The 12,584-nt window shown below is 39.3% G+C and overlaps 1 protein-coding gene across 1 annotated transcript in view; it reads left to right on the forward strand.

The window, feature by feature from the left end:
* LOC103373005 (atrial natriuretic peptide receptor 1) overlaps window positions 1–12,012 on the forward strand; it is a 74,769-nt gene extending 62,757 nt beyond the window's left edge. Inside the window, exons 12-23 of the mRNA XM_008302793.1 lie at window positions 1,012–1,089; window positions 1,675–1,779; window positions 1,928–1,999; window positions 2,125–2,287; window positions 3,684–3,839; window positions 6,596–6,764; window positions 7,632–7,778; window positions 7,929–8,052; window positions 8,378–8,446; window positions 8,593–8,767; window positions 9,593–9,691; window positions 11,402–12,012. Coding sequence (XP_008301015.1) covers window positions 1,012–1,089; window positions 1,675–1,779; window positions 1,928–1,999; window positions 2,125–2,287; window positions 3,684–3,839; window positions 6,596–6,764; window positions 7,632–7,778; window positions 7,929–8,052; window positions 8,378–8,446; window positions 8,593–8,767; window positions 9,593–9,691; window positions 11,402–11,547 — 1,503 coding nt within the window. The 3' untranslated portion in view covers window positions 11,548–12,012. The remainder of the gene's footprint in view (window positions 1–1,011; window positions 1,090–1,674; window positions 1,780–1,927; window positions 2,000–2,124; window positions 2,288–3,683; window positions 3,840–6,595; window positions 6,765–7,631; window positions 7,779–7,928; window positions 8,053–8,377; window positions 8,447–8,592; window positions 8,768–9,592; window positions 9,692–11,401) is intronic.
* Window positions 12,013–12,584: the final 572 nt, after the last annotated feature.

A 12,584-nucleotide genomic window follows, 5' to 3' on the forward strand; every position in this document is an offset into this window, starting at 1 on the left:
ATTGTCTGACACACAGCAGCGTTCAAAACAAACACATGAGTCAGTCAATAAAAGTTTTTACTATTTGTATAGCATCTCTCATGCTGCTCAAAGTGCTTCTGAGTTGCTGATAATAAGACATAAACAGCAGGAAGTAAAAGAAAACAGCCTTAAAAAAAGATTTAAAAGTTTAAAAAAAAACAAACAAACATGATGTTGAACTATAGCTTTGAACGTGGTTCTGTGCTGGCTTTGTCTGGTTTTGGACTGATTATAAACTTGATTTTGCACTAGTTTTTTTCTTGGTTTTATGCTGGTCTGTTTGCTTTATTACCTAGTTTAAGGCAGGTCTTGTACTGGTTTTTGACTGGTTTTTTGTCTTTGCATCTGTTTTGGGCGTGGTGTAGGACTGGTTTTACACTTGGTTCTATGCTGGTCAGTTACTTGGTTTCATATTAGTTTAGGACTGTTTGTATCTGTAGTTTTATGCTGGTTTAGGCCTGTTTTTATCTTTACTTTTATATTACGTTAGGCCTGTTTATATTCTTGATTTTTAATGGTTTAGCACTGCTTTGGTTCTTGGTTTTGTACTAATTTAGGACTTTAGGCTTTTAAAAAATTAACTAATTTAGGATTGTTTTTTACTTTTTTCCCTTTTTTTTTTTTACTGATTTTGTACTTGGTGTAGTACTGATTTAGGACTGATTTTATACTTGTTTTTGGACTTTTTCGTTATTGAGTTTAGGTTTTTAGTTGTTTTTATACTTGATTGTGCTCTAATTTTGAACCTGTTTCCTTTTTGTTGTTTTTGCTCTGACATGCTACTGCTGCTGCTCAGTTACTCACACATGCATACATGAAGTAAAACCATGATGGGAACTCAGACTTTAACAGGTTGCAGCAGAAAACAAGAGAAAAGAAACCAACCAAAACACAGCTACACATTTTTTAAATTTAGAAGTTTTGTGTATTGTTCTTATTGTACACACAAGTTTCTTTAATTACAGTTTGCTGCTCTCTGTTTTTTTGCAGGGAAATATTGTGGCCATTAAATACACCAACAGAAAACGCATCGAGCTCAACAGAACGGTCCTGTTTGAACTTAAGCACGTGAGTATCTGATAGTTCCGGTTTAATGACATTTCAGCCTCACAAAGTGATGTTCACAAACTATTCCCAAAGTCTGGAAATCCACTTGTACAAAAACAAACTCTGCTCAGTGTCTTACTGGCAATTATAGAGCCCATAATTCGAAATGATTAAATTGATGAACAGTGGTGGTAAAGGTCTGAGCGCTGAGCAGTTAGGAGTCCAAACAGACGCTCGTTTTTTCCAGGCTTTGTCCAGATTTTTTTTATAAAGGTTTTCCAAGTTCGCCTGGTTTCTCGGGATTTTTTTGTAGGTTCTTCTGGTTTTCCACTCATTTTGCAGGTTCTTCAGGTTTTACAGGTTTTTAGGTTTTCCAGGTCTTTTTCACATTTTTTTCAAGGTTTTTCATGCTTTTGTCCATGTCTTCCAGGTCTCCAAGTTTTCCAGGCTTTGTTCAGATTCTTTAGGCTGTCCAGCTCCTTGCAGTTTTCTTAGTTTTTCAGAGGATATCTGGATTTGCTATTTTTTCCTCAGGCTTTTTTCCAGGTTCTCAGTTTCCAGGTGCTCCAGGACACGAGTGACTTGTGTTGATGTTTGTGTTTGCAGATGAGAGACGTTCAGAATGAACACCTGACCAGGTTTATTGGAGCATGCATCGACCCCCCTAACGTCTGCATCATCACAGAGTACTGCCCCCGAGGAAGTCTGCAGGTAGCAACACCTGGACACCTTCACGTCTGCCTGCCTGCCTGTCTGTCTGTCTGTCTGTCTGTCTGTCTGTCTGTCTGTCTGTCTGTCTGTCTGTCTGTCTGTCTGTCTGTCTGTCTGTCTGATTCCATTCTTGTCTTTGTGTCCTTAGGATATCCTGGAGAACGACAGCATCACTCTGGACTGGATGTTCAAATATTCTCTCATCAATGACATTGTCAAGGTACGTCTCTACCTCCTCTTTCACCTGTTATGTCCATTATTCTGTCTTAGTGTCCTACATTTGTACACTCTTGGAACAGATAGTAATAATGCACTTGTTCTGTCTGTCTGTCTGTCTGTCTGCAGGGCATGGTGTTTCTCCACAACAGCGTCATCTTCTCTCACGGTAAACTCAAGTCATCAAATTGTGTTGTTGACAACCGCTTCGTCCTGAAGATCACCGATTACGGTCTGTCCAGCTTCCAATCTGACAGCGACTCAGGAAGCGATGCTCACGCCTACTACGCCCGTGAGTCACAGCTTTCAGCCATTATCACCTTAGATAGACATGTCTGGATCTGAGTCATTTAATATGTAGTGTCTGTTGATACAGAGGCCCAGTGTGATACCATTTTCCTTGATAAAACACATTTCAAGGACATTAAAGAGAACTTTGTGGGGTTTTAACGAACACCAGGAAAAAGACGTCTGTGACACCTAATGACCTTCAGAGTTTGAGTTCGCTCTACCATGATTTCGCTCTATCATGATTTCGCTCTACCATGATTTCGCTCTATCATGATTTCGCTCTACCATGATTTTGCTCCATCATGATTTCGCTCTACCATGATTTCGCTCTATCATGATTTCGCTCTACCATGATTTCGCTCTATCATGATTTCGCTCTACCATGATTTCGCTCTATCAGCTGTGACTGTGGCTTCGGTGGTAGAGCAGCTGTCCTCTAATCACAAGGTTGGCATTTCTATCCCCCATCCCTCCACAGTCGAAGTGTCCTTGGACAAGACACTGAACCCGAAGTTGCTCCTAATGGAAGGCGACACCTTGCATGGCAGCTCTGTCATCGGTGTATGAATGTGAATAAAACACATTCACATCCAGGTCGTCACTGTAACTGAGAACTGGTTCTTGATTGATTGACCTACCTGGTTAAATAAAGATTAAAAATATAAATGAGTCAGATGTAGCTTTTAAACAGGTTTTAGAATTAGTTTTAGACTGAGTGTGGACCGGTTTCACAGTGGTGTTGGAATGGTTTTGTAATTGGCTTCAGTCTTGTTTTAGACTGGTTTCAGTCTAGCTTTTAGGCTGACTTTAGAACGGTTCTTGGCTTGGTTTTTGACTTAGTTAAAAATTTAACAGAATGAAAAAGAAATAACCGACAAGTCAGAAGATGAGGGAGATTTATTTTATTGATTAGGTGTATTACCTGGTCATTCCACCAAGTGGAGCCTCTTATTGTTAAATACTGTAGTGACCAGAGGAGGTGGTTATGTAGACTATGGACAGTTCATGTTGTGGGGGTTTAGATTGTAAAGGGCCACCATGACATAGACCTCTGTGGAGGTTAATGATCATCGAACAGAGCTCATGTGTTTACAGTGTCACATAATGAGTTTCTGCAGTCCAGAATGATCCACTACAGCACACATTCTGCTCTGGAGGGACAAAAGCTTGTCTCATTTGTGAGTTGATTTTTATTAATAATCACAGCTGTATTAGGTGGAGCAAAGTGAAGGATGCAGCAACAGCATTCCCACCAAAGAGTGATGGGTGGAACTCTTGTTGGAACATTTGCTGGCAGGGAAATGAGAAATGTCATTAAAATGGAAGTCAATGAAGCCAAAGCTGTGAACTTTGAAGAACTTTTGGTGACACCTGTCTGTGGTTCTGATCTCCTGCAGAGAGGTTGTGGATGGCTCCAGAGTTACTCCGGTTGGAGTCTCCTCCTCCTCAGGGAACCCAGAAAGGAGACGTCTACAGCTTCGGCATCGTCCTCCAGGAGGTGGCGCTGCGACGAGGAGCTTTCTACCTGGAGGGAGAACCGCTGAGTCCCAAAGGTAGGACAGATCACATCTAGCACGGGAAGCAATGAAAGGGGCTTCAGGTCCCTGCTGGACCAGAAAACGACATCATGATGTGAAAAAAATAACATCCAATGAAGAATTGACTTTTCTCATAGATGTACAAATACAAATAAAGGTAATATAATTGTAACACCCAATTATACAATAATTAACTAACAAGGTAGTAAAACCTAATTATGTCATAAAATATGCCGACTAATACTGTCATCAAATTTCAGGTGGTTAATGTGATAAAAAGTTCATCAATTTTATATAATTTTTTCCTATTTATTTTACAGATTTTTCCCCTGCATTTTAAAAAAAACCATAAAAATACATAAAAGTACAAAAATCCTGTGAATTTACATAAAAGATATGATTTTTGACATATAGATATACATATTATATAAAGCTGGATGTAAAAAAAAACATTTTTTTTTTGGAAGGTTACATGTATAAAGTCACATTACAGTTGATTTTATAGAAAGATTTTAAAATTTACAAGATTTTTTTGTAAAGTTATGTGTTAAAACCCATGTTACTCTTGATGTGATCTAAAATGAACAGTTTATTTTTGTCATTATAATCACAAGTGTTTAATAACGGTAATTTAATATTCTTTTCACATGTAAATCCATTAATTTTACAGTTGGACAAAGTCTTTTAACATTAAAGATCAATTAAATATGCCGCATTTTTATGTAAAGTAACATGTTAATTAAAAGTTTATTATTGTAGTTGCAATCATAAGTGTTTGAAAAAAAGGTGGGTTTTTTTGTGTTTTTTTTTTTATTATTTTTTTTTACATTTTTCAAAAGAAAATCCATTAATTTTACACGTGGGAAAGTTTTTCTTAACCTTCAAGATCAGTTAAATATAAAAGTTTACGGTGATTGTTCCTCCTTCTAGACATGATCTGTGTAATTTGTGTGTAAAGCTTTCAGCAAAGCATTCAGAATAATACAAAGAAGAACCCTCCAACAGCAGCCAGTTTCCCGCTGAGCTGCAGGACAGAATCAATCCGTCTGCAGAACAGAATTGACAGAAACCAGCATGAAGCTTGTTTTAAGGTTTTAAGTCGGTGCTTCTGCAGCCTTGTGACTGAACAAGAGTAAAGTAAAGATTTGAAGAATTAAACGAAAGGCTGAAAGGATTTATTTGTCTGAAAATAATAGTACAATCGTACCCCCATACTATTAGCTGCACAAACATGTTAGAGATCCGACCTGATCTGTCTTTCTAACCCGCCGAGAGTCGCCGTTTGTGGAGGAAAAAGCAGATAAACTGCTTTAAATCTGAAAAAAAACAAAACTCTTCTTCCCAAAAGCCTGTTGGAGTTTAACGCTGACTTTAACCTGAGCTTGAGGCAAGAAACAAACAAAAAAAAAAATCAAAGATGCCAAATGTTTTCTGCTCCTGTCTTAATTTTACTCACTGTGGACTCATTTTTCACTGCAACATAAAGTCCTGCACCTCAATGGGAACAGAACAACCACGACTAGAACGAAAGAGAGCAAATGACTTATGTGCAGTACGACACAGTTAGAATGACAGAAGCTGATTTTCTTGATTGTTTAAAAAATGACAAAAAATCTGGAACCAACATGTCCAACATGTTTCCAACACTGGAAAAAAAAAGGATACTTATAGATATTTAGCTTACACATTTTTACAGCCTCTACAAACTCTGAGAGACAGTTTTTCACTCCTTCGTGTCATTTTGTGCCGTCTATATCTTGTTTTGTGTTATTTTGTGTCTCATTACTATTGTTTTGTGCCTTGTTTTGTGTTATTTTGTGTCTCATTACTATTGTTTTGTGCCTTGTTTTGTTGTTTTGTGTCATTTTGTGTCTCCTTTGTTGTTGTTTTGTGGCTCATTTTTGTTGTTTGTGTCATTTTGTGTCTTGTTTTTGTTGTTTTGTGTCATTTTGTGTCTCATTTTTGTTGTTTCTGTTCCTGTTTTGTTGTTCTGTATTGTCTTTTTTTGTTGATTTTGTGTCTTTTTTTGCTTTACACCTTCTTTTTAAAAAAAATTGAATTTCCCTTCTGGGATAAATAAAGTATTTTTCATTTCATTTCATTTTTGTTGTTTTGTGTCATTTTCTTTTTTAAATTAGTTGTTTTTTTGTCTCATTTTTGTTGTTTTATGTCTTGTTTTTGTTTTGTCACATTTATGTCACTCATTTCTGCTATTTTGTGTCATTTTGTGTTTCTTTTATGTCATTTCCTGCCTCATTTTTGTTGTTTTTGTTGTTGGTTTTTGTTGTTCTGTCATTTTGTGCCTCTTTTTACATTTTTGTTCCTGGTTTTACTTATTCCGTGTTGTTTTGTGTCTTTTTGTTTCATTTATTTTGTGTCTCGTTTTTGTTGTTTTGTAGGAAAAGGCGAATAAATAGAGTTTGTCCTTCTGTGAACTCCAGTTTGTTTGTTTTCATCCTTTGATTTAATAAGTTTAGCAAACACGACACATTGATCAATCAAACTTTGTTCGTCGAGCGCTTTTCGAACAAGTCAAATCCAGTTCAAAGAGCTTCACAAGTCACTCACCAAACAGTTAGAGCCTGATGCACAACAAAACAAGCGAATTAGGCAAAATAATAACAGCAATAAAAACCTGATTATGAAATATCCCGAAAATTAACAGATTCTAGTAAAGCAGTGATGATGATAAAATATGACATGAGTATAAATAGTTGAGCGATAAAATTATAAACACGGTGAAGTGACTCTGTTGAAATGTGTGTGTGCAGAGATCGTGGACCGGGTGATTCTGGGCGAGTGGCCCTGCCTGAGGCCCACCGTAGACCCACAGAGCCACAGTCCAGAGCTGGGCCAGCTGATGCAGCGCTGCTGGGCCGAGGAGCCAACGGAGAGGCCAGAATTCAACCACATCCGGCTGCTGCTGCGCAAACAGAACAAGTAAGAACTGCGGCTGAAGTCCGATAGACGTCCAAATTATTAGCTGAGTTTGACCATCCAGAATTTAAAATGCAGAAATCAATAATTACATTCTGACCAGTAAAACACCTGCAAAGTAAAGTGATTATTAGGACAACATTGGAGAAGTCAGAGTATTTACAAAGCGGTTTATTACAGCTGGAGACTTTGGTACAAAAAAGAACTTAGAACTGAAGAATGTTCCTCAGTTTGGACTAAACATCTGCGTGTGACACTGAACTGTAATACAGCTGTGACTGGACCTTAACCTGAGTGCACAGTGGGTAGTTCAGGGGTAATGGGAGATCAGAGCGCTTCGATCAAAGCAATGCTGGGTCGACTCTCAGCTGCAGCTGAAGTATTGTCATAGTAAAGAAAGTCATATTTTAATATGCTGTTAAAAAAAAAAAAAAAAAAAAGTCCCAAGTTATTATGAAATAACAATTTCCTCCAACATTCTGTCAACAAATGTCTTAAGACGTCATATTGTACACAATTACAAAAATTAATCATAGGACAGTGTGTTGTAAAAAATGTTTTAAAAAATTGTTAAAATGTCATCATATAGTGTGTTGTAAAATAGTACTACTACCATAGTATGACTGAGTGTTGTGTAACAAACCATTAACAACAGCTCCAGTATTACTCTTAGCTGCTGAAGTAATAGTTACTGTGATTATTGTTCTTGTAAAAAAACAGTTAAAGCCGACTGATACTGGCTCCAGTGCAGTGATAAAACTAATTTCAGACAATCAGTGAAGGTAACAGCAGCCACCAGGGACACTTTAACTCTGTGCTCATGACGACTCTTGTCGATTGAATGATGGAAACACAACTGTGTGTGTTCAGGGAGTCGAGGACCAACATCCTGGACAACCTTCTATCCAGGATGGAGCAGTACGCCAACAACCTGGAGGAGCTGGTGGAGGAACGGACGCAGGCCTACCACGAGGAGAAACGCAAGGCTGAGGCACTGCTCTACCAGATCCTACCACAGTCAGTACTGCAATACTACTAATACTACCACAGCGAGTACTGCAATACTAGCAGATATTACTGCAGTTAGTACTGCAATACTACCACATACTACCACAGTGAGTACTACAGGTGTGGTTTTCTCTGTGTTTTCGTACTTCTCCCTCTCAGCTCGGTAGCGGAGCAGCTGAAACGTGGAGAGACGGTTCAGGCCGAAGCCTTTGACTCGGTCACCATCTACTTCAGCGACATCGTGGGCTTCACTGCCATCTCTGCAGAAAGTACTCCGATGGAGGTACGCCGACAAAATTTAACATAATAGATCCATAATAAATAAGGGTATGAGTTGGTATCGTATGTTAGAAAATTGTCATTAAAATGCTATAGAATAGTTAGAAATGTTATTCATCATTAACAGATTAAAAAAGGAGATGTAGTATGTCATAAATGAATGTAGTATGAATTGGAGTATCTTATGTCATTTAAACATTCAGTATGAGCCCTAACATCTACTGTTACTGTCACACAGTTTGCTGTTAGAGATGTTGTAAAATGTCACAGCCAGTCCAGACCTTTAACACCTTCTGGACTCAGCTGATGGATGAACTGTCTGTCTGCAGGTGGTGACGCTGCTCAACGACCTCTACACCTGCTTCGACGCCATCATCGACAACTTCGACGTGTACAAGGTGAAAACTGTTACCTTTCAGAATAAATCGTCTTTGTTTTATAAGATGATCTCTGCTTCAAACACATAAACTGGATTAATGAAAGTAGCAGCAGCTGGACAATAGTCAGACGCACACTGAGCTGCTGTGTCCTGTGGCGCCCCCAGGTGGAGACCATCGGCGACGCCTACATGGTGGTTTCAGGGCTGCCGGTCAGGAACGGGAAACTGCACGGCAGAGAGATCGCTCGGATGGCGCTGGCTCTGCTGGACGCCGTCAGAACCTTCAGGATCCGCCACCGGGCAGAGCAGCAGCTGAAGCTGAGGATAGGAATACACAGCGGTACACAACAGACACACAACACAACACAACAACACACAACACAGTACACTCAGCAGAGCTGAAGCTGAGGAAGGAATACACAGCGGTACACAACAGACACACAACACAACAGACAAAATACAGTCCACTGAACAGAGCAATAGCTGAAGCTGTGGATGGAATACATGGTGGAACACAACACAGACAGACAGACAGACACACACACCCACACCCACACACACACTCACTCACTCACTCAGACACAACGCACAAAACGTAACACACATAGCAGAGCAATAGCAGAAGCTGAGGAACGAATACACAGCAGTAGACAACGCAGACACAACATGTAAACTCACACACACACTCAGACACACAGTCACACAAACACAACAGGCACACAACATAACACAGAGCAACAGCTGAAGCTGAGGACAAGAATACACAGCGGTACACAACATAGACACAACGGACACACAACACAATACAACAACACAGTATGCTGAGCAGAGCTCCAGCTGAGGAAGGAATACGCAGCGGTACACAACAGACACACAACATGGTACACTGAGCAGAGCAGCAGCTGAAGCTGAGGATGGGAATACACAGTGGTACACAACAGACACACAACACACACAGATACAACAGGCACGCAATATAGCACGCAAAACAATAGCTGAAGCTACGGACAAGAATACACAATGGTATAAAACAGGTATACAACACAATACACACACACACACACACACACACACACACAGGAAGTGTAGAGTCTTTTCCGTGATTATCAACAAACTGCTCACTGTGTTTTTTTCCGTGGATCTGAAGCAGGTTGTGTGTTTGCAGGTCCAGTGTGTGCAGGAGTTGTGGGTCTGAAGATGCCTCGGTACTGTCTGTTTGGTGACACGGTCAACACGTCGTCACGTATGGAGTCCACTGGAGAAGGTCTGAACTGCAGCACAGACACACACAGACACAGCTGCGCAAAGTTCATTTCAGTCAAACCTTAAACCTTCTCGGTCCCTCTGAAGCTTTCAGTGTTTCCAAGTCAATGTCCAAGTAGAGATTCAGTCGACACCAAACGCTGCAGGTCAGAGAAGTTGTTAATACACTAATATTAAACCAGGAAAATTCAAAATAAGTGTCACAGAGTGAAGTCTGCACAGTTGACGGGCTTTTATTCTGAAAAACATCCTGGTTTAGCTGCGAAGATCATTAAAAATCAAAACAATGAGCAGAACATTTTCTTTTTGAATGATCCGTCTGTGGGCTTAGTTAAGTTTAAATCTTGAGGTTAACACTCTACAACATCAACTATGGTGTGAATTACCTTCACAATTTGCATATGAGAGATTTAAACCTGACTAAAACAGTTTAAATTACATCTTTACGTGACGATTACAAATATTAAGGCTAAGACCCTGCAGGATTATTAAACATGGAGAATAACCTGACTGACCTGACTCTACAAAAATATTTATGAAAAACCAACAAATCCAAGGATTACCTGGACATTTGTGTTCTTAGTGTCATTGTGTTCTTCTGTTTTTCTTATTTATGTTCTGTATGTAGTGTACATACCTCGCCTATTTAATTTATAGTTGGGTTTTTCTTGCTTTTCTTACTTTGGGACTAATCATGGATGTTCTATTCTAAATGATCAAAAAGGAACGAAAACAACTACAGCAACACAAAGTTACTGCAAGAGAGACACAAAACAACCACAAAGACACACAAAAAAATCACAGAGACATAGTAAGACCTCATATAGACACAAAATTACCATAGAAACTTAAAATTATCACAGATACAAAATGACTGTGAAGAGACACAAAACAACTGCAGACACAAAATAATCACAAAGAGACACACAATTACTGCAGAGACAAAAACACAAAGACTGAAAGCAGTTTTCAGTCTGTCCGTCAGAGACAGAAAGCAACCACAGATAGACACAAATCACTACAGAGACATTAAGTTATCACAGATGTACAAAATGATTATGAAGAGACAAACAACAAGCATTAAAAGACACAATACAAACACACTCAAATTTACTAAAAAATAAACACAAAACAACCACAGAAAGAGTGACTACAAACTGACACAAAACAACTACAAAAAGACACAAAATGCATGTAAAGAGAGACAAAACAACCACGGACAATTTACTGCACAGAGACACAAAACAATGACAAAATACCCAAAACTACCACAAAGAGACACAAAACGACTATAAACAGACACAAAACGAGGTTAAGACAAAGAGACACAAAACAACTATGAACAGGCACAAAACAACCACAGAGACAAAAAACTACCACAGAGACACAAAACAGCTACAAAGATACACAAAATTACCACAAAGAGACACAAAACAGCCACAAAAAGACACAAAGCAACCACAAAGTGACAAAAAACTTCCACAAAGAGACACAAAATGACCACAAAGAGACACAAAAAAACTATAAATAGACACAAAACTTCCACAAAGAGACACAATACAGCCACAAAGACACAAAACAACTTTAAACAGACTAAAAAAAAAAGGCCACTAATGGGCACAAAATGACCACAAACAGACGCAAAATGGCCACAAAGTGTCCTTGTGTCTGTTCAGTTATGTTGATCAGATTCTACTGTGTGTCTGTGCAGCGCTGAAGATTCACGTGTCAGCGGCGACTCGCGACGTCCTGCTGGAGTTTAACTGCTTCCAGCTGGAGCTGAGAGGAAACATCGACATCAAGGGCAAAGGAAAGATGACCACCTATTGGCTGCTGGGAGAGAGCGACAGCCAATGACAGCGCACCGCGGGCAAGAGGACCAATGAGGAAGGACATGAGCAAGTAAATGAAAGACAAAGTTCAGGTAGGAAGGACTCTCCTGGACGTCTCAGGCCCCATCGTCACCTCCTTCGTATCTTTGAACAAAAACTCCGGAACTTGGAGGAAAGTTCCGATACTTTCACCCCGTATAAAAACACAACACTGTAAAAACTCTGCAGTGTGGAAGGAACGAACTGAAGCAAAGGATGGAGGGAAACCCGAACAAAGGGCTGCAGCATGAAGGACAAAAACAGCAGGACGCTTTAGATTCTGTGTTGTAGCGACGTTCTTTTTTATCTGGTCCAGTTTCAGCTGCATTGCAAACTCGTGAACAGCCAGAGGCGGCTGTTATTCAGCAGCAGGACAGTTAACCACATGTACCGTTAATAAACCAGCCAGTTCATCGGCATCCTTTCAGTCTTGTTGTCTTTAAAAACACCTCAGTTGAAGCATACGTCACCTTTGTGTTGCGTCTCCTTCGTCAGATCCTAATGAGCTTGTTACTGCCTCCTTATACGCCAACAAAACACCCACCGAGTTGAATGTTTCTACAGCAGAAGAGGCTGCAGTTTTCCGAGGACCTTTGCTTTTCACAGCACCTCAGACCAAACTGGACAACAATTAGAGTGTGAGTACAAAATGTGAATCAAAGGCCTTTTTACTTTAAAGGCTATAGAATGTGCTTCCGTCTTCATTTTACTTGGTAACTGGCTAACTACGCAAACTGCTTGATGTGTAACTTACAGAAACCAAGTTATATTTCAAAACAGAAAGTAGTATTTTGGGTGGCATAAACTTTAAAAACCACCAATCATTTAACAGGAAGTGCTTTTTTTGAGGTGGAATAAAGCTTTTAAACTTTAAGTATTTGGACATGATCTAGTATTTTGGAAGGGATATACCTTTACTCTTTAGTCTTTAGATAGAAAGTACTGTTTCAGTGTGACATGTATTAAAACTACATGTATTTGGACAGAAAGTAGTGTTTTATGTGAGAAAAATCTTTAAAACTA

This window comes from Stegastes partitus, unplaced genomic scaffold (assembly GCF_000690725.1).
Source record: "Stegastes partitus isolate 25-593 unplaced genomic scaffold, Stegastes_partitus-1.0.2 Scaffold1881, whole genome shotgun sequence".
Taxonomy (NCBI): Eukaryota; Metazoa; Chordata; class Actinopteri; family Pomacentridae; genus Stegastes; species Stegastes partitus.